General features: G+C 49.7%; 1 protein-coding gene across 2 annotated transcripts in view; it reads right to left on the bottom strand.

Annotated features, from left to right (window-relative positions):
• Window positions 1–23,869, bottom strand: part of USP9X (ubiquitin specific peptidase 9 X-linked) — a 1,605,828-nt gene that overhangs the window by 998,391 nt on the left and 583,568 nt on the right. For both annotated transcript variants that reach the window (XM_085622934.1, XM_085622935.1), the window contains exon 18: window positions 577–788. In XM_085622934.1, the coding sequence (XP_085479060.1) occupies window positions 577–788 (212 nt within the window). The remainder of the gene's footprint in view (window positions 1–576; window positions 789–23,869) is intronic.

The raw sequence follows: 23,869 nt of genomic DNA, 5'->3' as shown, positions 1-23,869 counted from the left end.
GTGCGACAGTAACCATTGCAAAAGTACAACTTCTGAAGAGAAGGATTGGCCATGTGCAAAACCCCATTAAGGAAAAACTAAATGACTCCAAGCCTCCTTCTATTTCGAAATGGCAAAGGGGAGTGGATTGGTGTGCGATACAAGAAAAAGTGGTTTATAATGCAAGAGGGTGCCCAAATAAATATGAGCAAATATGGGCTAAGTGGATGGGATTATTGGACTGATTGCTCATGGTGCTAAGTGTAGACTCTTTCTTATTAAATCTTAAGTTTATTGCTAGGAAGATAATAAGGGGATGTATAATGAAATGTCATTCATTTCACAGTGCTACACATTTTTTTAATAACTGTCTTGTTTTTGTTTACAAAATGCAAATAAAGATGCTCATCAAAAAAAGAAAAAGCTAAATGAACGCGTTTGGTTTTAAACTGTGCAAAAACAACAGAAATGTTATTAAATCTACAAAACTAAGGTACAACAAAGATGAACATTCAAAAAGGTATCATTTCTCACATTAAAAAATATTCTAGTTTTTTTAATCAATGTTTTTAACGTTATTAGTGGTTCTTCACAAACCTGGACATAGGCAGAATTGTTCGCTCTTCATGGTAGTCACTGTCACATTCTGTTATATACTCCCGCAAAACTGTCAATACACGAACCATTCGTATGGCTTCCTGTCTTGCACAGTTAATACTGTCTTTGTCACCATCCAAAACACACAAAGTATCATAGGAGGCTTTCAAACGATCAAAGCATGACTGAATGAAGTCTTCATGAATTTCCACCTAAGACAAGGCAAGGTGGGAAAAGGTTAACAGCAATTGATAAGAAACTATACACTTAAGTATGGACAACACATCCTTATGCATCAGTCACTATTTCAACGCTGACAAACTACATTAGTAGTATAGACACATTTTCAAGTGTGCATTAGGTTTGTTTTAGACCTTATGTTAGAGAGTCTATAAAAAGGCAGTAAGTCTCCAAGGCCTCCTAGATTTCATATTAGATTTCAAGCCGGGTAGTCAATCGGGTAACATATTAACCTACAGAATATATCCCAGGTAGAAAAAGTAAGCTGATGGCTCCTGCAATAAAATATGTGGTTCATGCAAATCACAGTTCATTCATTACCATGATCAAAATGGCAGTAGTGGTAGGTATTCGTACTGAGGTAGAATGTACATGCATGACGTTTAAAACATTGTCAGTTCCACTTACTATGTATTATCGGGCACCTCACTACTTAATGGAACTGCTATCAGATGTTAGGATGGTACCTTAACTTGTCAGAACAACTGGGATTAACGAGTAGGACAATTTGAATAGAGTACCAAAGTTACCAAAAGTGCAAAAGAGCAAAAGGAGGCCCCTACACTGGAGAGAAACAGCTGGAGGGATGCAAAGGCACGCAGAAACCAACCAACCCTGTATCAAAGGAAACAAGCATTGGCATAGCCAATAGGTCTCGCCTTTGGGACCTTATAAGTGTTTAGCCATGCAACAGTTGCATAACTAAATACTTATAAGGTCCCAAAAGCGAGACCTATTGGCTATGCCAAGCAGCCTTGCGGCTGGGAAAGTGAAAGTGATCGCGATCAAACATCAAAGCGGCCGAAAGTGAAAGTAATCGCGGTAAAACGCGGCGCGCGCGCCCGCGCACATGCACTGTGGCTCTAGGCTAGCTTGGTAGCACTTTTTGGAGCCCTCTCAATAAGTCTCGCCAGACCAGCGCATGCGCTGGGTCAGGCGAGACCTAAAAAGGGGGAGGGGGTGGAACAATCAAGCAGAACCGGACAGCCTGACCGGAAGAAAGCGAAGAGGACACCCACAGAAGACAAGCCACCCAGAGGGAGGCGAGTGCAGAAAACCAAGCTGAGGGTCCTCACAGAACGGGGAGGAAGGGTGGGTCGTGAAAGTATCTGAGGCTTGAATCGTCTCTACCAGATACATCGTTACCGGAGGTAACTTGTACATCTGATAGAGACTACTAGCTGCAGATTCCTTAACGTAGAATAGATACCCTAGCCAAACCCAGAAGGGAGGAGGGCCTGCGAGAGAGCCTCCCCAGCAGGAGAGACACAGGGCCCCAGCAGGGGACATGCCACAGAAACAAGAAGGGAAGGCCAGAAGATCCCAAGCCCAACTAAGGGAGAACCGCCCAACACCTGCTGGGGCAGACAACGCCCGAAGAACGTCAAGGAACAAAAGAGCCAGCTCGAACCCCAGGGAGAAGAGGTAGAACCGGAGGCATGGCCCACCGTAAAAAGCACACACAGTGATAGGAAACCGTCGAACACACCTCAGCCGCAAGCAGCAGACAAGGCAGGAACGGCCCCACCGTCAATAGCGCAGGCGTAAGAAGAAAGGCACAGGTGCACAAAGCCCCAGCGGAACCAGAGGCAGGGGCACAAGGGAACACATCAAAGGCCACAACAGTGGACCAGAACAAGCAGGCATGCACAGCCAGCAGCAGGCAACACCATGGAGCAGTGCACCAGAACAAGCCAGGCGCAAGCCGAAGCCAGAGGCCAGGGATGGCCAGGACACACCCCAAAGGAGGGGCCGGTCCAGAAACACACACTGACCCACGAATGAAGTGGGACCAGGCAGAAGAGAGAGAGAGACACGGAGGACGGACTCAGGCCGTCAACCAGAACACAGAAAGCCAAGGAAAGCCAGTCCCTCTGGAACACCAGACAGAGGACCAGGCCGAAACGCCGGACAGAAGGGCGGAATCGCCACAAGACGATGCCACAGACAGCAGGCCAGACTGGTCTAGCGACGTAGCGAACATGGAGAAGGACAGACCTGGGCGCAACGCAAGCTGGGCCAAGACAATGGTCAAAGAGACTGCACCTGCAATATACCGTGACGCCATGGAGAGCAAGGAACCCGAAAAGGGGGACCACACCTCCCCAGCACATGACAGATCTATGTAATGGCTACAAGTACCCCACATAGGGTATGCTATGTCCCAAGAAAACATGGGAACACCTCTTAGGAAAAAAATCAGCAGCAGAGAACAAACAAAGGCCTGCGGGTAGAACCGCAGACGGCTTGCCAAGCAGCCAATAAAGAAGATACAAAAGGCCCAATCTCAGGACCTACACGGCTTTACCAACAGGCAAAACCACAAGTAAAAAAAAAGGGGGGCTGAACCAGCAGCCAACAGCACCGAAGGGCCAACCGAAGGACCCTGAAGGCACACCAACAACACAGATCACACAACCGGGGCTACCGAACACTAGACCCCAGAAAACAATTGGAAAACATCTCCCAGAACACAGCAGAGGACCGACATCCAGGTTTACTGAGGGGGAGGAGGAGGAGGAGGAGGACGAAGACCCACAAGGAACCGCTAAATGGCTGAATCCGCAGGGGCGTGAAACAAAAGAGCGCCATCAAAAGGGAGGTGAACCAGACGCTCCCTAACATTCTCTGGGAAAGCACTATCCCTCAGCCCAGCATAGCAACGAAGGGCTACCGAAGAAGCCATAGTGCGACCAAGAGCCTCAGAGACATCTAGAGCCGAGCGAAGAATAAACACGGCCAGCTCCCGGCCATCCAACACATGGTGCTGCAGATCAGCGCAGGCACCCTCCTGAGAAGCACAAGACAGAAGGGACTCAGCGGAATCTCACAAGCAGGAAGTGGTTCTGGCCAACAAAGCGTGTTGAGCGCCCGCAAGGCAGCACTGGAGGAAGCGAAGATGTTACGCTCCCATGAATCTAACCACCGGGCTTCCCGTGACGGAGGAGACAACACCGATGGCAAGGAGGGAAAGGCAGTCTGCAGAAGAGGGCCCCTGGTAGATGGTGTGGAAGGAAAGGCAGACAGGATCATGCGGAGCAGGATGGTGGTGGTGCATGAGCGGCTGGGGCACCGGTTCCCCCGTGGCAGGATGCCCCCAGGCCCCAAGAGAGAATTATGGAGCGAAGCTTCGAAGGGAAGCAGCTCCCGCTCACCAGAGCCCTGATGGAGACTCTCAAGCAAATGATACGCGGGGAAATGGGCAGTCGGGTCGCCCATACGCAAAATACCCGTGGCCGTGGAGACAGCCCGGGCGGAGGCCGCACTCGCCTCCGTAGGGCAACGCGGAGGGGAGAGCAATTCCTCCGTGGGTGAGGTTCTGTCGCCGACGTCTGGCGCGCACAAGACTAGCGCGTCCTGAAGCCCGAAGGTATTCGCACATTGTTCCCAAAAGGAAACGCAAAGCGTGAAAAGAAGGCCTGGAAACAGGCCAGGGACACGATTTGGATCCGCGTGGCACGCGGAAAAGACGGAAATTGACGTCAGCGTGCCGGGGTGGGGCTTATGTGACCTCGCTGACATCACACTCGCGGAAGATGTCAGGGCGGAGTAGCGAGGTACCGCCCCCTGGCGCGCAGAGATGCTGGGCAAGAAAGTTTTCCGGGTCCAGTCTCACGCCTGGGGATAATTCTACGTTAAGGAATCTGCGGCTAGTAGTCGCTATCAGATACACATTTTTTCAATAAGCCTATGAAATACCTTCGATTGAGATCTCCAACTTCCAAGGTCATAGTTTTGGTTAAAACTGAACGATTAGCAAGGAAGACACCAAAAAGTAACAGACCTATTGTTACGCAGCTATTATTTTCTTTTCCCATCAAACTGATGGCTTTGTCAAAAAAGCACTTTCCAACTCTAGGCAAATTGGCTCGCTTGGCTTGGCCATCTCCAGAGAAGCAAGAGGCATGCCTACTCAATTCGACATCCCTCTATTAAGCGATGGAGTTTTAATGTGTCCAAATAGTCAACACATTTCTAGGAGATTTAAAATGTTGTTAGCCATCTGTCAGAAGACAAGTTTCATTTCATATGGGAGGAAACACCACAAGACCAGAGCAATCTCTCAAAGTGTGCAGGAGAACCTTTCCAACATACAAGTAATGCTGGCTGTCCGGATGCATGATTGGCATGAGAGAAAAATCATATCTATGATCTAGGAAAGAAGCTTGAAAAGACTTCCAACACTCACTTGATGCTTGAAATAAACTAACAGTGTTTTCAGAGAGAGATGTAAGCAAAACAAAGCAGATGAGGAAGAATTCCCCATATAGTTTAGACTTCCTCCAATAAAGCGAAGTCAGCATGCTTCTAGAGAAATTAGCATAAAAGGGTTGTAAGTGTAGATCTTCTCCTCCATGGGAGGCACTTTGCTTTCTTGCCGCAACACAAATAAAGGAGGCTTCACCTGTGGGTACTCGAAAAGTGAAACTGTGATGACGTGTCAAGGTTGATAGCGGGTGCAAATGATTTTTCTCAGTAAGACTTTTCATCATCACCCTGTGTAAAACCAAACGAAGGATACACTTTCTTTACTAATACTGTCAAACAATATTTGAAACCAAGACAGGGTCACAGGTGCACAGAGAAGTAAATGATCTTTAATGTCCCCAAAACAAGACCTTTCCTAAATGACCATAAAGTGTGGTGTCAGAGATGGAACATGAGGGCTTGCAAGAAATTCAGAGCTATGAATGTTAGCTAAACTAGAAGGAGTATGTCAAAGACTGAATTAGTAGAAAGGAATGCCACGGTCTAATCAACTGTATCAAGATCTACATTAAGTTAAATCAGAAGTGGGAATGGGAGGCCTGAAGTCAAAGGCCTCCATGGGGAGACTTGATAAAAAGGTGTAAAGAAGTGCTGTCCCAAATGCATTGGTCAGAGTAAACGTTGTAAGGGCATGGAACAGTGGGGGCCACGAGCTGAACTAAGGTCATTTTCGTCAGTAGAATACTGGGGAGCAAGGAGGGAAATCTGCTCTCTGCCATCCTGCTAATCTGCTAACGCGCCTTGCTGATCCTCGCTTCCACTTCCACGGCTGTCGAGGATTGTGATTCCACTGGAAAAAAACCCAACAGCCGTATCACTAAAGCTGCCTAACCCAGTCCCGACACAAGTGATTACGGCCGATTCCGTGTTTGGAAGAACAGCCCATTACCAGCAAGAAGAGGGGCATAAGGTAGGCGCCAGCAAGAGCGGCCGTTATTAGCGGGCGCCCAGCTAGTGAGTGCCCTCGGCGGGAACCGTGGAGGCACCCCGACTAGGTTGGGTATGCTTTGCGGCTCTGCCTTTTTAGCCCCACTTGCCGTGTCTTTGCCTTTACTCTCGGAGGGCTGAGAGAGGTAGAGCTTCCTTTCCTCTCAAATCGACCTGCGACTGTCTCCCGTACTTCTTTGTCTATTCCTGCACTTTTCTCAGAGGGGGCAATAGAAGACAGATCGCCCCTCCCCCGTTTGGACTGAACCTGAAAAGGCAGCGAGGGCATCGGGTGGAGGAGGTGAGAGGAGGAGGAATGATGAAAAACTTTGACCCAATTATCTAGAGGTTGGAGGAGGTTCCGGTTCCGGCTGCTGCTGCTGCTTGTGCTGTTACAAGGACGAGCGCTGTGGGCGTCCAGCATCCAGCGAGGCCCTGCCCTGCCTTGTCTAGCATCCCGAGCCTGCCGCCATCATTCCCGTTGCTCTCCCCGCGGATTTGCGGAAGTACGGGAAATACACAAAGAGCCCGCGGGGGCCCGGAAGGGAAAAAGAAGCCTGAACTTGCCACGTCCGCTGGGGGCCGGCGGTCTCCTTTCTCTGCCCGATCAGGGGTCTGCCCTGGCTCCTGGTAGGTCAGTCAGCTGCTGCTGCTCCCCCGTTCCTCTCGCCCCCCCCCCCCCGTTTAGCGGAGCCGTGCCGGCTGGAGGTGGCTGGTGCTGTCACTGATTTTCGCCACTTGCGGTGCCACCTTCGTCATCGCTTCTTGCCGCCTTGGAGACTCGCCCGTGCTCGGCCCTGCCCCGCTGCTGCTGTCGCCTTCAACCGCCTCCGCTCCTGTCTCCTGCGGAGTCTCCTGCAGAGTGGAATAGACTGAAATAGAACAGATAAGAGCGAAAAATGAACGGAATTATATATTATATTGGGGACACTTGTTTGCTGATTGCTGCTTGTTCTGTCCCTGGGCTGCTTGCTGTTGTTTTGCCCCGTTGCCTGGTGCTCTGTGTCCTGCCTGCTGTCTCCGCCGCCGCCGCCTACAAACACCTTAGGCGCGGCCGCTGTGCGGGGAGACTACCTGGCCCAGAAGCCCCTGCACAAAACATCGTGGGACACGTCCCCTTCGCGTCCGGTGGTGCTTAAAAATCAGGCTGATCTCCCGCCTGTCCCTGCCCCAGTCCCTAAACAAAAAGAAGTTATAAAACCTCAGCTCCCTAGTTTAACCGCTATAGACCGCATGCTCCAAAAAACTATAGGGGTGGTGGTCAATGCCATTGAAAGCACTGAGCGTCGTCTCTCGCTTCCTGTTGGCTCTGTGCCCCCCTTACTCCCTGCTAATGTATCGTTGTTCTCTACCAATTCGCAGGACTCGTTACTGGCACCGTCCTTTGTTGCTCTTCCAGGTGGTGTTTATCCCCTGATGCTACAGAATTTAACCCCCATGGCGGTCAACTCACCCTCAGAGATTCCCCCTTCCTTTGTTAGATTATCGTTGACCCCTCCCACTTTTCAAATCCAGGCTACTACCGATTCTTCGTCTCAGGTTGGGGTTCTTATCGATAATGGGAGTTGTAATACGCCTGTCAACACTAGTTCAGCTTCTGATTCGCACTCAAGCGTAAGCAGTGATAGTCCTAGTGTAAGAACTAGAGGGCATATGGCTAGGCGTAAGTCCAAATACGCTGCTAAAGATTGTTAAACTGTAAGAAGCTGCAAGGGGCTAGCAGAGGGAACCAAGAAAAAGAAAGTGCCCGTTAGAAATTGTGCAATAAGGGGCAAGATTACCGAGAACAATGCAGCTAGGGATGCTGCGGTTGTTACTGAGGCCCAAGGTCTATTTCTTGATGCATGCCCTCAGCAAAGAATAGAGACCTCCCTGGATAAATTCCTTGATATCCAGGAATGCAACGATCCTGCTGGTGGCAATACCACCTTGCCGTACCCCCCCACTTCTGAGAGGGACAAGCCCCCGATTGCTTGTATTGAGCATATCCTGAAGTCTTTTATCTTGCCTTTGACTGAGAGGTTGAAAGAGCTAACAGCAAGACTTGACCGCTTTGAGCAGGGAACTTTGGAGAACTTTTTTTCCATAAAGGCCCTAATCAAGCTACATTCTAAAAATAGCCCAGAAGTAGATGCTCAGAAACAATCTTCACTGGTAGCCCCTTCTGAAGTGGCCAAATGCTCATCCATAAAGCTGGATGGCGCCTTAGAGACCCCGAGAGGAACTAATCCCCCGGAGAGAACGGCGCCAATGAGCAAAGTTCCAGCGATAGCCACAAAATCAAATAAGGCTAGTAATCTAACGCTCCAATTACCATCTAAAGGGGATAAGGGGACACGTGATATCGCACCTACCCAGATACAGAAGGACAAACAGAATTGTAGCAATATAGAGAGACAAGGCAATGATCCATCTTCAAATCTTGACTTAGCTCATAGTAGAGAAATTAACCCTCCATGTATTAATTTGCCTCCAGCTTGTATGCCCTATGTAGCTGTATTGGCAGGAGTCCTTTGCTTAAAGCTGGGAAAAACGGAATCACACACCGAACTTAAAAATAAAGCTACATTTTGGCTAAATAATAACAGGCCACTTCCGAGGGGCTTAGATGGCAGGATTACTCTTGTTAGACGAGTTGGCTGGGTGGGAAGAAGGACCAAGGACATCCAAGGGGATTGTATCCTAGTTAACTTTAAAGACAGTAGAGTAGCAAGGACTATTTGTAGCCAGCAGAACATGCACGGTGAGGGTGGAATTAGCACCCGGGACCTGGGGAACTTTTACCCGCGGCCATTAAGCTGGTATCAGAGACAGAGCATCGGTAACCAACTGTGGGGAGGGCAAGTTGATAACTCTGGATTCTACTCAAACCCGGCTTTTGTCAGAGGAGATATTCACCTCGGAAACAATACCAGGTATTGACGTAGAGACTACTTGCCTTTGAATCCCTTGTCAGCCCCAGATGATAGCAGAAGGCCCAAAGGGTGCAGGTCCCCAATTACTTCTCCTGGGATTTCTCCTAAACCCCTGTTTTCAGTCCAACCTGAGTCAATTTATAGGGGGGATAGACTCAAGTTAGCGTCTCGAGTGGAGGCAACCAGTAATTGCATAGCAATTGTGAGGGAGTGTGTTAATAATTCTCCCTCCGGATCTGGTTTATCGCACTGTAACAATATATCTGTTACCCCCCTCGGGACTTCCATCTTTTCAGCAGCTACTTTTGTCCGGAAGAGCAAGGCTTCTCCATCGCATGCTCTTCCGCCATTATTTATGGCAATAGATTCTGGAGGGAATCACCAACACTACTTAGTGATCACTTTATTTGTCTGCAGGATAAGGTGGAGGCTGTTGGGCCCGATCTGAGGATTATGAGCTGGAACATAGCAGGAATTGCTAGGAAAATAGCTCTTCCAGACTGGAATACCCAGGTGGAGTCTTACACTATATGTATTGTTCAGGAAACATGGAGCCTTGAACCTAACTATAAGGTTGGCTATTCAACATTTTTTACCTGCAGTTTTGCCCCCATCGGGGAGGGGTCGGCCTTCGGGGGGCCTCCTTATATGGGTGAGCATTTCACTGGGCTGCAGCATCATCCAAAAACATAGTATCTCACCTGATATCCTTAGGATTTCAGAGAGGATCAGGCAGCGGGAGCTCTCTTGACATATTTAATGTATATGCCAGGGGCACCAAAGGTAGCTCTTTATCCCCCACAGTAGCACTGTTGGAAAAAGCTCTTGGTGATACCTGTGATGGCATACAAGTATTGATTGTGGGGGACTTTAACTGCACGTTTGAGCCACTTGCGGCTGAAGACATTCTAGATGTCACTGCGGATGATTCCAAGAGGGGTATACCCATACTAGCGATCCAACCAATTAAAAGATGGACACAGAGGGCAATTCAGTTGAAAGCTATGACCCTGGAGTATGCCTTACGAGCACTAAATGGCAGAACTACTTCAGATCCTTTGGGTGCCCACACGTACAATAGGGCGAATCATACGTCTAGGATTGACTACATTCTCCTTGATTTATCTCTTTGGCGATTTGTCCTAGATATGGTAGTAATACCTACTGTAGACCACGATCACAACTTCCTGTCTTTAACCCTAAAGCATCTATGGGCAAAACATAATAGCTTAGCTCCACTGCGCAACCTAAAGTCCACATCTATAATTATTCCATCTAATTGTGGTAGGCGCCTTATATGGCGCAAAGTTGCCCTAGATGAGGCAAAAGTTCAGGTTATAGGACAACTTGTGGATGCCTCGCTAAGTGAGATGGAGATGTACTCTTTAGAACATTCTGATCACTCTAGAGTTACGTCACTGTTCCAGGAGACCCTAAAATCGGTAGGTAATCAATTTGTGGCGCATACATATGGGGGTAGGGCAACAGGGCACCAGAGGCCCAATGTGAAGCAGGGATGGTACACACTCAAATGTAGACAGAAGAAATCTGCCCTAATTGAGGCTGTCAAGGCGAAGTTACAACCCCTGATCCAGCAAGCCAGGAAAGAATATAATTGGGTGGTTGCAAAAGCCAAAAAAGAGTGGGAGGATGCATATTGGCATACACTTAGAGAGGCCAGTGCTGGGCGGGATGCAGGTCGTTTTTGGAGCGCTATAAGGGCAAGGAACAGGCCCGATAGCGAACTTATCACTTGCAACATTACTGGGCAGACCTGGTTTGACCATTTTTCAAGCCTGTATTCTTGTCAGCTAGGAACCGCAATTACTTCTGCTCCTTGCAGCTCCCTAATACTACCAGGAGAAAACATCTTATTCCCATTTACAGTTAAGGAGGTTGAATACGCCATTAGCTGCATTGTGCCCCAAAAGGCAGCTGGCCCTGATGGCATCCCTGGGGACTTGCTTCGGTCTAATCTGCCGCAATGGGGGAAGCTTATTCATATCCTACATACTGCAATTGATAAAGGTGCCGCTATCCCCGAATCCTGGAAGGGGGCTGAGGTCGTCCCCATTTTTAAAAAGGGCCAGAGGGAGGACCCAGCCAATTATCGCCCTATATGTTTATTAGACTCGACCCAGAAGGTTGTGGGGAAGGTGCTGCTTGAGAGAATCCTTCAATGGGCTAAAGATAATGAGGTTCTCTCTGATTATCAAGCGGGTTTTAGGGCTGGCACTGGCACTATAGAGCAGGCTTTCAGGCTATTGTTGATTTACTGGAAAGTGGTTGTCATAGGTAAAGGCAGTCTTTATCTTGCATTCATCGACTTAAAGACTGCCTTTGACCTTGTGCCCAGAGGACAACTATGGAGTGTGTTGGCAGCTATGGGGATCCCGCCTAATATCTTGTTTATTCTAGTGAGGCTACATGAAGGTAACTTCACGCAAGTGAGGTGGGGTACCGAGGGGCAGAAAACGAATAGGATAGCGGTGGGGAGAGGGGTTCGCCAGGGATGTGTTCTTGCTCCAACCCTTTTCTCACTATATGTGAATGGGGTTGTTGAGCATCTACTCGAAAAACCATCAGATGCACCATCCCTGGCAGGGGAGCGAATCCCCACCCTCTTATTCGCCGATGACACGCTCTTAATATCAAAAACCCCGGTAGGCTTTCAAGTCCTCCTAGATAATTTTCGGGCCTTTTGCGATCAACGTGGCCTTGTTATTAATACAGACAAGACTAAGTTTTTAGTGCTAAATCCACCGAAAAAACTTGGGCGATCCCCCGTACTTAATGTATCCCTGGAGAGGGTCACTGTATTCGATTATTTAGGTATCCGTATCTCTGATACCATGCAGTGGACCCCACATCTCCATAAAATACTGCTAAATCCTTGAAACAGCAGGAGCCGATCAGGGCTTCCGCCACACCTCCAGAAATTGCTCTGTCAAGGCCTCATTAAAAGGCAAAAGAGGCTCAACCACAGAAGATGGAGAATGTAACACCTCTGTGAGAATATTTGGCCTGAAGTCAGCTGTGGTTAACTGAAGGTTTAAAAGTTCAGCAGCTTTCCAGGTGACAGCATGGTATGGTGCAACATCCTAAGAAGGTAAGGCCTTTGGCGATGTAAGCTCCCACTCAGGGGAAGGGTCTAGACCACTTGCCTCTCAAAGGCCCTCTAAATCATCCACAGAGTCATTGATCTCACCTTCTTCAGCCTCATTCTGCTGATATTCTGCGTCCTCCGGCAGTCTTTGGGCTTCCCTCTTTGACCGCAACTTCGGAAACGGTGCCGGAGACATAGGCGCCGAAGGAAGACCTTCTGAAGCAGGTTAACAGCGCCGATCAAAGCCTAGAGGAAAAAGGACCACTAGATGGGATCCAGAGATTGAGAAACAGGGGTATTAAACCTCGGAGCTGGAAAGTGCCAGGACGGCCCAGACGGCATAAAAAGGGTATGAAGGGTGCCGGGCATATTGATGAGGGATGGCCAAATTGAAAGCAAGCGGACCCACAGGGCCCGAAGGGTAGGCTGCCCTGGCAAACATGCCATACATTGCATTAAGAAAATGCGAAGGATCCGACCCAGGCAAGGGTGGATAAAGAACCGAGTCTGAATCCACTCGAGGCCAAGTTGAAGGCTGAGGCTCAGGCGCCAGGGACGTTGTATCCGGAACAGGCAAAGCCACAGCTCTGGAGAATCTCTTGGCGCCGGAGAACCCCTCAGCTTCGGTGAGTAAGTCGGAGTCGCTTGAGGAGAATGAGAAGGCGACGGCGAGATGACATCTTTAGAGAGATGTCGCAGACGTGACGTGGACGTGTCTATACAACACATCATAGGCTACTTACTCCACCTACAAAGGTGTAATCTAGCCTATACGTCCATTCGACTACACCTCGCAGCAATTGCAGCTTACTTACAAAACAGGCAACATGTATCACTTTTCAGAGTACCTGCCATTAAAGCCTTCATGGAAGGCCTGAAAAGAATAATTCCCCCCCCAGAGTACCACCCTCACCTGTGTGGAACTTAAATATCGTTCTCACAAGGCTGATGGGGCCTCCCTTCGAACCTTTGCATAAATGCGAACTGCAATTCGCAACATGGAAAACAGCTTTCCTTGTAGCCACCACTTCCATTAGAAGGGTCAGTGAGATACAAGCACTTACCATACAAGAACCTTTTCTTCAAATGCACCATAACAAGGTTGTTCTCCGGAACCAACCCAAAATTTCTACCTAAAGTCATTTCCCCTTTTCACCTAAACCAAATCTGTAGAACTACCAGTATTTTTCTCGCAACCTCAGACCGTTGCAGAAAGGGCTCTGCACACGCTAGATGTCAAACAAGCCTTACTTAACTACATCGAGAGAACACAACCTTTCAGAAAGACCAAGCAACTGTTTGTCTCTTTCTCTCCACCACACAAGGGCAACCCCGTCTCAAAATCAGCGATAGCTAGGTGGATTGAAAAATGCATCAAGATTTGCTACCACAAGTCAAAACAAACGCTTTCCGTTCCCCCTAAAGCCCATTCTACACGAAAGATAGGAGCTTCCATGGCATTTCTAGGGAACATCCCATTAGACGATATCTGCAAAGGAGCTACATGGTCAACACTGCACACTTTCACCAAACACTATTGTGTAGATGTGCAAACTAAGCAACAAGCTAGTGTGGGCCAGACTGTACTTAAAACAATATTTCAAACCACAGCAACAGATACCGGCGGTCGCCGCTAAGGTTGGGAACTGCTATATAGTCTATGCAAAAGTGTGTAATCAGCAGCTCATATACCTCGAACGGAATATGCTACTTACCAGTATGCATCTGTTCTTGGCATGTAGAGCTGCAGATCTACACACGCCCACCCACCTCCCCGGCTACCTGTATCTGTTCCAGTTTATCTTATTTAGATACAACACACATGGGTTTCTTCACTGTTATTACTACGCTCCATCTTTCCCTGCTGGCGAAAAACAATCTGAGGATGGAGCCGAAGCCCATGCGCAATACGATCCAAAGGAGGAGTCACCGACCTTGTTACTTCCAAAGACTTTCCAAGAGGAAAAACAAACTGCAAACATCCGGGCCCAACACCAGATGGCGATCTATGCAAAAGTGTGTAGATCTGCAGCTCTACATGCCAAGAACAGATGCATACTGGTAAGTAGCATATTCCTTCTAGCTCTCCCACATCGACGAGGACGTCACAATGGCACAGCTCCGTTGACGACTCCGTATGATGTCACCGGAGCCATAAGAAGACCTCGTCTTCGTGCGGACGTCGGTTCCCTTTTTCCTGCGCTGTCGACGCTGAACGGTTTTCAGGAATCACCAATTGGTTTCGGTATTACTTTGTTTCTTCTTTACTCTTGGAGTAGCAGTGCGATGACTACTTTGAAGAAGTCTGGATTTAAGCCTTGTAGGGAGTGTGGGGGACTGTCTCTGGTGTCTCTCATTGTACCACGACGTCGAAGTCTGTTCCAGTTGTTGGAAGATGAATACGAAGGCTTTGAAGGAGCGTGAGGCTAAGTTTTTTATGGCAAAAGCAAGAAAGGAGAAGAGGTCAAAATCTAAGTCGTCGGCCTCGCATACCTCGAAGTCGAAGAAGCACAAGAAGAGAAGGCATGGTTCTCGACGCCGCTCTTTGAAGGGTACAGATTCGAGGTAGCTTTTGGTTTGCTACTACCGAGAGTTCCAGCAGCGTGGTGTACCACGGTTGTCTGGCCCACGTTGGAGCTACTAGGATTAGTGTGAGGGAGTGTTGTAGTTTGTGCACCACTAATGGAATGAGTGGGAGAGGCGGAAAAGCGTACGCAAATTTGCCTGACCAGTTCATCCATATCGCATTTCCATTGGACAATGGGTGTGGGTATCTGGCGGCGAAGCTTGGGCATTTTGTGTTTTCGTGGGTGGCGAAAAGGTCCATCTGCGGATGCCCCCACATTTGAAAGAACGGACGATGAACCTGTGGGTGAAGTTCCCACTCGTGGATTTGTTGCGTCTGTCTGCTGAGCAGATCTGCCACGGTGTTTTGTGGGGAATTGCCCATCTCTATATGCTCTGTGCTAATTGAGAGAGCTGTGGAGAGTGTGTGCCGCCTTGTTTTTGTATATAATACATGGCCATCATGTTGTCTGAGCGAATGAGGACTGCCTTGCCTGAAATCTGTGTTTGAAAAGATTTCAGGGCTAGAAAGATTGCTAGTAACTCCAGATGGTTGATATGGAGTAACTTTTGTTGAGGCGTCCATGTGCCCTGCACTGTGAGGTGTAATAGGTGAGCTCCCCAGCCGGTGAGCGATGCGTCTGTTAGTATTATCTGGGGAACCGGGTCCAGGAACGGTCGACCTTTGGCAAGGTTTGTGGTGTTCCACCACTGCAGAGAGCGATGGGTGCGACCGTCTACCAACACCAGATCTGTCAGTTGACCCTGGTTCCATTGGCGCGCTAAGCACTCTTGGGAGTGGACGCATCTGGAGTCTTGCGTGGGGCACTATAAAAATGCAAGAGGCCATCATCCCTATTAGTTGCATGAACACTCGTGCTGGAAGGGAGTGTTGAGGTATGAATTTTTGTCACAAAGCCTGAATGCTTGCAATCCTGGCCGGATTGGGGTAGGCTATTACTTTTGAGGTGTCTACGGTGGCACCAAGGTACTGTTTTATGTGGGATGGTGTTAGCTGGGACTTTTGGTGGTTCACCGTGAAGCCTAGTTGGTGAAGTAGTTGGATTGTGGTGGCTGTGTGGTGTACACATTGATTCTATGAAGTGGCTTTTATCAGCCAATCGTCCAAGTATGGGAAGACGTGAATGTGCTGTCTTCTGAGGTGTGCCGCCACCACAGCTAGGCACTTGGTGAATACCCGTGGTGCTGTTGTGACTCCGAACGGGAGCACATTGAATTGGTAGTGTTGTCCGTCCACTACAAATCTGAGGTACTTTCTGTGAGCATGGTGTACTGGAATGTGGAAGTATGCGTCTTTCAAGTCCGGTGTGGTAAGAAAGTCGTTCTGGGAGAGGATCGGAAGTACCTGCTGAAGCGTTACCATGTGAAAATGGTCTGAGTGTATGTATGTGTTTAGGGGCCGCAGAACAGGTCGTAGAGTTTCGTCCCTTTTTGGTATTAGAAAATATAGGGAGTAGACCCCCAAATTTTGTTGATTGACAGGAACGTGTTCTATTGCCTGTTTTTGTAGTAGGGAGATTACCTCCTGCTTTAGTAATGTTGAATGTTCTTGTGACACTGGGTGTTGCCTGGGTGGAATGTTTGGGGGGGTAGATGTTAGTTCCAGGCAGTAGCCTGACCAAATGATTTGGGTCACCCATTTGTCTGAGGTGATGGTCTCCCAGACATGAAGGAAATTTTGGAGTCTGCCCCCGACCGGAGTGGAATGGTCTGGGGGGAGCGGGGGGAAGTCATTGGGTAGTAGGTGTGGCAGAACGGGCGTTGTTTGTTTTGCCTCTGCCCTTGTTGTTTTTACCCCTGTAGCCGCCTCTTTGGTAACCTTTTGTAAAGGTGGTCTGAGTAGGGGATTTGTAGGATGTGGACGCTGTGTCTGAGGAGTAGCCTCTGGATGCACTCCGAAAGGAGGAGCGGCGAAAGGAGCGTCTGGGCGGGTGAGACTATAAGGCCCCCATGGATTTTGTGGTATCCGTGTCCTTTTTAATCTTTTATAAGGCCTCATCCACCTTTGGCCCGAATAGATGTTCCTGGTCAAAGGGATGGTTAAGGATGGAGGCTTGTACTTCTGGTTTAAACCCATATACCCTTAACCAACCATGACGACGGAGAAGGACGCTGGTGTTAATGGCCCTGGAGGCTGCATCTAGGGCACAACGTATAGTGAGTTTGTGATTGTTTTACCCTCTTGAATTAATTTGTTGGCTCTACTTTTATACTTTTCAGGGAGATGGTGCATTATGCTTTCTAATTCGTCATAATGAGCCCTGTCATATCTGGTCAGCAGTGCCGGAGTGTTTACTATACGCCATATGTTGGCGGCCTGGGATGCTGTGCGTTAAAGGATGCATCTAGCAGTTTTGACTCCTTGTCAGGTGGTGGTGCATCACCTGACGCTTGTGAGTTTGCCCTTTTACGTGCCGTAGATACCACTAAGGAATCTAGTGGCGCTGGTCCTCTGATGTAAGCGGGATCTGAGGGAGCAGGTTTGTATTTCTTTTCAATACGTGGGTTAAGGACCCTGGCTCTAACTGGGTCTTTAAAAACTTCTGCCGCATGCTTTACCACCCCTTTGAGCATGGGCAGTATGGAGGTGGACCTATGTGAAGTATCGAATGTGTCTAGGTGGAAGTCTTCCTCCACAGGGTCATTATGCATGTCCACCCTGTGATAATATGCTGCCCTTTGCAGAAGATGGTTAAACCCTAATGAATCTTCTGGTGGAGACGGTCTAGAAGGGTAAATATCGTCTTGTGGGACGTTGAGGATATCTGGTATATTATAATCGTCCCATGGATCTGGAGATCCTGTAGGGGTGGGGTCTTGTGGTACATCCCCTGCATCATCATATGGGTCCCCCTGATCATCATCGTCTGGAAACCGAGAAGGAGAACGATGAGGTGGGGGTGGAGAGGGCGGAGGGGGTGGAGGTGGTGAAGGAGGGGGAGGGGAAGGTATTCTGAACGGAGAGGTGGCAGAGTCCTTCCTCTTTGGAGGCGGAGCAGGCTTCTCCAAATGTCTCTTCTTAGTAGAGAGTGTCAAATGTCCAGTTTTTGGATCCTTGGTGAGAGTTTTTTGCAAGGGATCCGGTGTAAATAACTCTGGTGAGGTAATTTGGTCCGTCGGCGCCGATGATTTTTTAGGTTTTTCCGTGCCGGTTTGATGTTTAGAACCCGGCTTGGGACCCTCCGGTCTCTTGGTCGGCGCCGAGATGGACTTCGGCTTGGAAGTGTCGGTGCCGGTGGCCTTGTGTGGTTTGGTCGGCACCGAAGATGGCGTCGGTGCCGAAGAGCTGGGTTTCGACCCCGAGGGCTTCGGTGCGGAGCTCGGTGTCGAGGTGGAGGCAGGTTTCTTTTTCGGCACCGAAGTGTGTTTCTCGGCACCGCTGGTAGGCTGGCTCGAGCCTGAGCTGCCGGAAGGCTTACTCGGCTTCTTCACCGGGCCCGATGGTGGGGTGTGTGAAGCAGTGTCTCTGGTCTTGCCTAGGCCCGGAGGCGAAGGAGTGACCGAAGCCTTTTTGAGTGTCGGCGCGGGTATGGGAGGGGGTAGATTGGTACTCACGACCCTCTGCGCCGGAGTGATGTCCTCCACATCTGACTCGTCGGCCTCGGAAGCACTGACTAGGTCCTCTCGATGATGTTCCGGATAGTCGATGACGTCTCCGAAGATGTCGACTGGAATGGACATTGAGGAGTGTGCCATGTTCCTTCTGGCTCTTCGGTCCCGAATAGTCTTTTTGGATCGGAAAGACTTACAGGCCGGACAGTCTCGAGCCTCGTGTTCAGGGTAGAGGCAAAGGTTGCATACCTCATGAAGATCGGTGTGGGGAAATTTGGACCCACATCGAGGGCACTTTTTAAATGGAGTTCTTTCCATGAGCAGGGACCGGAGCCTGGGTAGGCCTGAAGGCCGGCGACGACTGGAACCGAAGGATTGCGTCGATGGGAAGGCACGTTGATTGAAGAGATCGTGACAGAAACAATACAGCAATTGTGGTGAGGATTGCGCGTGGATCGTCGAACTGGAAGCTGTTCGGAACCGGAGCGCGAAGATTACATCGGAGCCCGATGGTGGAAAAAAACAATCTGAGGATGGAGCCGAATCCCATGCGCAATACGATGCGAAGGAGGAGTAACCGACCTCGTGACTTCCAAAGACTTTCCAAGAGGAAAAAAAACTGCAAACATCCGGGCCCAACACCAGATGGCGATCTATGCACAAGTGTGTAATCTGCAGCTCATATGCCTCGAACATAAGTTTCTGTGGAATGCTGGCGCAGGGGTAATTCAAAAGGTGAGGAATCGACAGGCAGATGTATCCATCAGAAACCAGTCTTTCAGGGTCTAACAGCAAGCTAGTGCTGCTGCTGACCACAGACACGATCCTGCCCTCTCGGCAAAACACTAAGTTTCCTGTCACAGGGAGGTGTGACCACCTCGAAGAAAGGACTTTGTGTAGTGGGCTGGGGGCACTTGCCAGCGCCACCAGACTGCTTTGAAGGGCACAGTTGGTGCCTTCCTTGTACACTCCAGTTGAAATCAATTCACGGAGCTGTTGGCTTCCGCTCTGGCACGAAACTGGACAAAGGACATAGGAGTATCTTCCCCACTGTCCAGCCCCTCCTCTTGGAGGGACCCCTGATTCGTCCCAACCTTTTCCTTTGGGTACTTAAGGACTTACCTGTGGGTGGCTCTTCAGATTCATTGTGGGACAAAATTCAGATTTGAAACCACTTCTACTTTAACCATCTGGGCACTTTGGACTTCGTTTTGGGAACAGAGACTGCATCTGGAAGACTCCTGGTGCTCCTGGTCTCGTCATCCTGCCAGTCTTCTGGGTATGTGCTCCATCCAGGTTCTTCTCTAGGCCTGTGGGCACCAAAGACACCCGAAGATATCTCCCTTGGAGTCACTCCCCTGCACCTCCAAACACCACAACTAAGCTGACTGGAGTGCTGCCCCTGACATCCTCCGGACTTCGAAAGGTCCAGAAAAACAGGTGGTGGTGGTTCTGCAACTCCCTCAAGGCCTGTACTGTCTTCTCACTGAGTTTGAGGCCAGTATTCCTCGTCAGAACTGCTGGAACAGCACCCCTGTGCAGCGCCTTGCCTTGCAGTTGTCAAGGCTTGCTGACTCTGCTCTAGAAATCTTCTGGCTCATTAAAGCTTCAGCCTCCAGCATCTCTTGCTACCAAGATCTGTCCTCACCACATCCTCTGCACCATGGGGAGAGGATGTAGTCTTGCGGCTACAAAGGTCGACGTCGAAGCTGGGGAACCGGGTTCGAGTCTCGGCCACGACGCTAAACATCCTGTGATTCTGGGCAAATCAATTAATCTCCATGTGCCTAAGAAAAAATAAATGTGTCCTTGTGTAACGAAACTGGTGTATCGTAAAGCGCCTGCATCATTGGTGATCTGCTCGAGGTCCTCTTGCGACTCCTGTGCCTTCGCCCTGTGGGTCCTCTTGGGGGTCTTCTTTGGCTCCCTGCTTGCTCGGGGCCTGCTCTGACTCTCCTGCACTTGGTGAGTCCCTTGGACATTGCTTGTCCCGACACTACACCTTCGATTTCCCTGTCTGTTGCTGTTGCCAAAGCTTGTTGGCGCTCCTGCCGGACACCGACCCCCTGGTTCTCGACTTTGGACGTGAGACAGCTCGTGAATGGCTACTGGTCTTTCACAGCACCACCTGGTCCTCACAGCTGTAGCGACAAGGTCCTAGTTAACACTCCTGCATCTTCCGTCATCGGTGGTCATTGGTCTTCTGTGCCGCCTGGTCACTCCCGAATGGCATATACTCTGTCCTCTTTGCTGACAGGTACTCCTCTACAAGAATCCACCCTTGGATTCCACCAGACTTTGACCGTCTTTGCCAGCAGCATCTTCACTGAAGTCCTCCATTGTGGTCTATGGCGGTTTCTGACCTCACTTCGCACCTATGCACCCAGCTTTCCTGGTACAGGTATCCAGGTTCCTGGGGAATCCACAGGAGGGGTGACTCTCCAACCTTCCATCTTCCTGTGGGTTCCTTCAGGGTCTTCTGGGAAGGGTACTTCTGAAAAACTGCAACTTCCCCATCGACTTGCATTGAGTACGGGGCTGTGTTTCCACTCTGCACACGGCCTTCATGAGGTGTCTGGGTACTTACCTTGGGTGGTTCCTTGGGTCCCTGGTCTTCGACTTCACTCGCCTGGACAAAGGCTGACTATGATCAGCAGTTGTAGCTTAATCTCTAAGCATGAAGGTGGAGTTTGTGAAAGCAAGGGTGCAGAACTCTGCCCTGCTGCTGAAACAGCATATTCTCTCTGAGGGGCAGCCTCATCTTAGAACAGATGCACAAGCCCAGGAGTTCTGGATACCATACTCTGCCAAATCCGGGGCGGCCGGGACTTGGGCCTGGTGTGTCCTAATCATTTTCAGAACTCAGGGAGTGGAATTGGCAGAAAGTCATACAGAAGCCCTGGCTTCGATTCGAGTCAGAACGAGTCTTCGAGCAAGACTCCTTGGAAAATCTAAGTGCAAAAGTGCGGACATTGTGCCTTTTAGGCAGTGGGGAACAGACTGGGCCAAGGTTATACACATTCTCAGCAGACACCTTGCGCCACCTTCGGATTAAACTGTCACTCATGATCCGCTAGGTGTCAACAGCTAAGCTTGTGCACCCTGGCATTTAATGGATCCGGCCAGGTGGTTCACAACCAGGAAACTTCCCTGGCCATTTCTAGAGGCGCCGGGCCCTCCAGGCACAAAGTCCCTGACCCGCACTGTTTGCTGCAGTACCACTTAGCGGTGGTGTTGTCCATGAGCACCTGTACCTGCCTCCCCTTGATAGATCGAAGGAAGACTTCCAATGCCAAGCGCATGGCCTCTGCTCCAGAAGGTTGGTATAGAGCTGGTTCTCCATTGGAGAGCCGAGACCTCTGATCTTCATTTGTTCCCAGATGGCCACCCCAGCTCGGAAGCATTGCATCAGTCATCACTGTCCGCTCTAGGTGGGGAAGGGAGAAAGGTCTACCACTGACCCAATTTCAGTCCTGTATTCACAAGTGCAGATCTTTGCAGTCTCCTCCAAAACCTGATCATGATCAGAAAGGTCCCCTTTATGTTGGAACCACTGAGACTACAGATTCCACTGCAGAGCACGCATATGCCATCCAGAATTCTCGACGATGAGGATGCAGAAGGCCATCAGTCCAAACAGCCTCAGAGTTGACCTCACTAAAATCCAGGACCCAGGCTTAAAGATCAGGCTCAAAGCCTTGAAAGGGGAGGAAATGATGGGGATACTTGGGCACAGATGCAGGAAGTCCATGAAATCCATTAATGACACCTGGACATAACCCTAAAAACCTGTGGATCTCATCCATGTGTGTTGCCGAAGCACCACACCGGTACTGTCTGCCCTGTATAAACCGTCAGTAGTGTCCAGACCTGAATGGATGACATAATTAGCTGCATCTTAGCCATTCTGAATGATTTGCGCTAGGTTAAAGCAGAATTCAGTGGGGACTGCCGGCAAGATTTCAGTGACCAGGTCCCACAATGCATGAGAGTACCGTCCAAGTAGACAGCTAGCACTGACAAAGCAAAGAGCAATGCTGGATCAGGGCAGCACCTTTTTCCCAAATGTCTCTATTTATTTCAACTGCCTATCTGGAGGAATTTTAGAAACTAGTTTGGGTTCACCTTACTTGACTTGTAGATGCCTGGACCACTCGGTTCTCAGGCATGGGATGTTAAGTGAGGAGCCCTAAGGGGCAATAACTAGGGTGAACCCAGTCCTGGGTTGCTTGTGTTCCAGTTCATGGTGGACCTGGCTGAGCAGTTTGGGTTGGACTGTTCCCATGAGGAGGAGGATCAAAATAGGGGTGGGCGGAATTTGCGAAATCCACTTTCGCAAATTCTCGCGAAAATGTTAAAAATTATCGCAAACACGCGGAAATATCGCGAAGATGTGGAAGTTTTTTTCCCGCACTTTCGCGAGATTTTCTGCATGGTTGCGGCTCGCCAACTTACCCATGTGGTTGCTCGCGGGCGCGGCCATCTTGTTTTCAGTTGTCTCGCGGTGCATGATCGCGAGAAGAAAGACGTCATCGCGCGACGCATGACGTCACTGCGGGCGCGAACTGTCGCGAGACAGCACAAATGGCTAAAAACAATACAACATCTCATGGAGAACGCGACCGGATCAAGAAAACTTGTCGGCGAACGCAGGGATTCAGGTAAGTCGATCGTGCGCGCGCGAGAATGTATTATTTTACAGCGCGAGCAAGAACCAAATTATCGCTAAGCTGTGGAATGCAGAAATTGACATTTTCGCGCTTTCCGTGGAACGCGAAAATGTCAAATTATCGCAATTTCCGCGAACGGAACGAAATTTTCGCCCAGGCCTAGATCAAAACAGACTTGCATATAGCAGGGTACAAACTGAGGTGGCATGGTGAGCAAAAGATCAATTGGTTGAAGTGCTACCCCGAGCTATTGCCAGTGGTTAGACATTGCAAGCAGCCCCCCATTCACCTCTTGAGTGAGGAAGGCAGAGCCACCTCTGGTAGGTCTGTAGTGCCTATCCACTTGTCTATATAGCGGAAGGCTAGAGCAAGGCTTGGCCCAAGTACCCATTAATATGTTTGTACGATCTTCATTAAAAATCAATAGTGACCGCGTATTTCGCAACCATAAATGCTGAGGTTACCAGCTTATTATGGGAGGGCAAGACACCACGAATAGCGATGCGTAAACTGACAAAAGGCTGCAATGACGGCGGCATTGCCCTCCCAGATATCAAACTTTACTACTGGGCCTCGCAGCTAGCGGTGGTAAACCAATGGCTGCACGCGCCAGGTGATGATCCAGCATACCGCATGGACAGACATCTGCTGGGCGAGGGCGGCGTTATGGGGGCATTATATAACAAAACTAAGCGACACACCCTGACAGGCCCGACGGCGCACACAGTGCAGATATGGCATGAGGCGCAGAAGCACCTGAGCTGGGACGGAAAGCTAACACAGGCCATGCCGCTGTGGGACGTGCAGAGGCTGGGTAGACTGCGCAATACTAAAGGATTTCGACAGTGGGACCTGATAGGGATCTCGCGAGTGGGGGACCTCTGGCGGGGGGGGGAGATGTGATACCCTTCGAGCAGTTGCAGACTGAGTATGACATGGATGAGGCCGAAAGTTTCAGATAACTCCAAGTCAGACATGCGCTCATGGCGCAGATAGCGCCGGGCACTCGACTGGCGGAGGCCTCGCCC

This window comes from Triturus cristatus, chromosome 8, assembly GCF_964204655.1.
Source record: "Triturus cristatus chromosome 8, aTriCri1.1, whole genome shotgun sequence".
Lineage (NCBI taxonomy): Eukaryota > Metazoa > Chordata > Amphibia > Caudata > Salamandridae > Triturus > Triturus cristatus.
The sequence above is the reverse complement of the archived record's forward strand: the minus strand, read 5'-3'. Positions and strand labels throughout refer to the sequence as shown.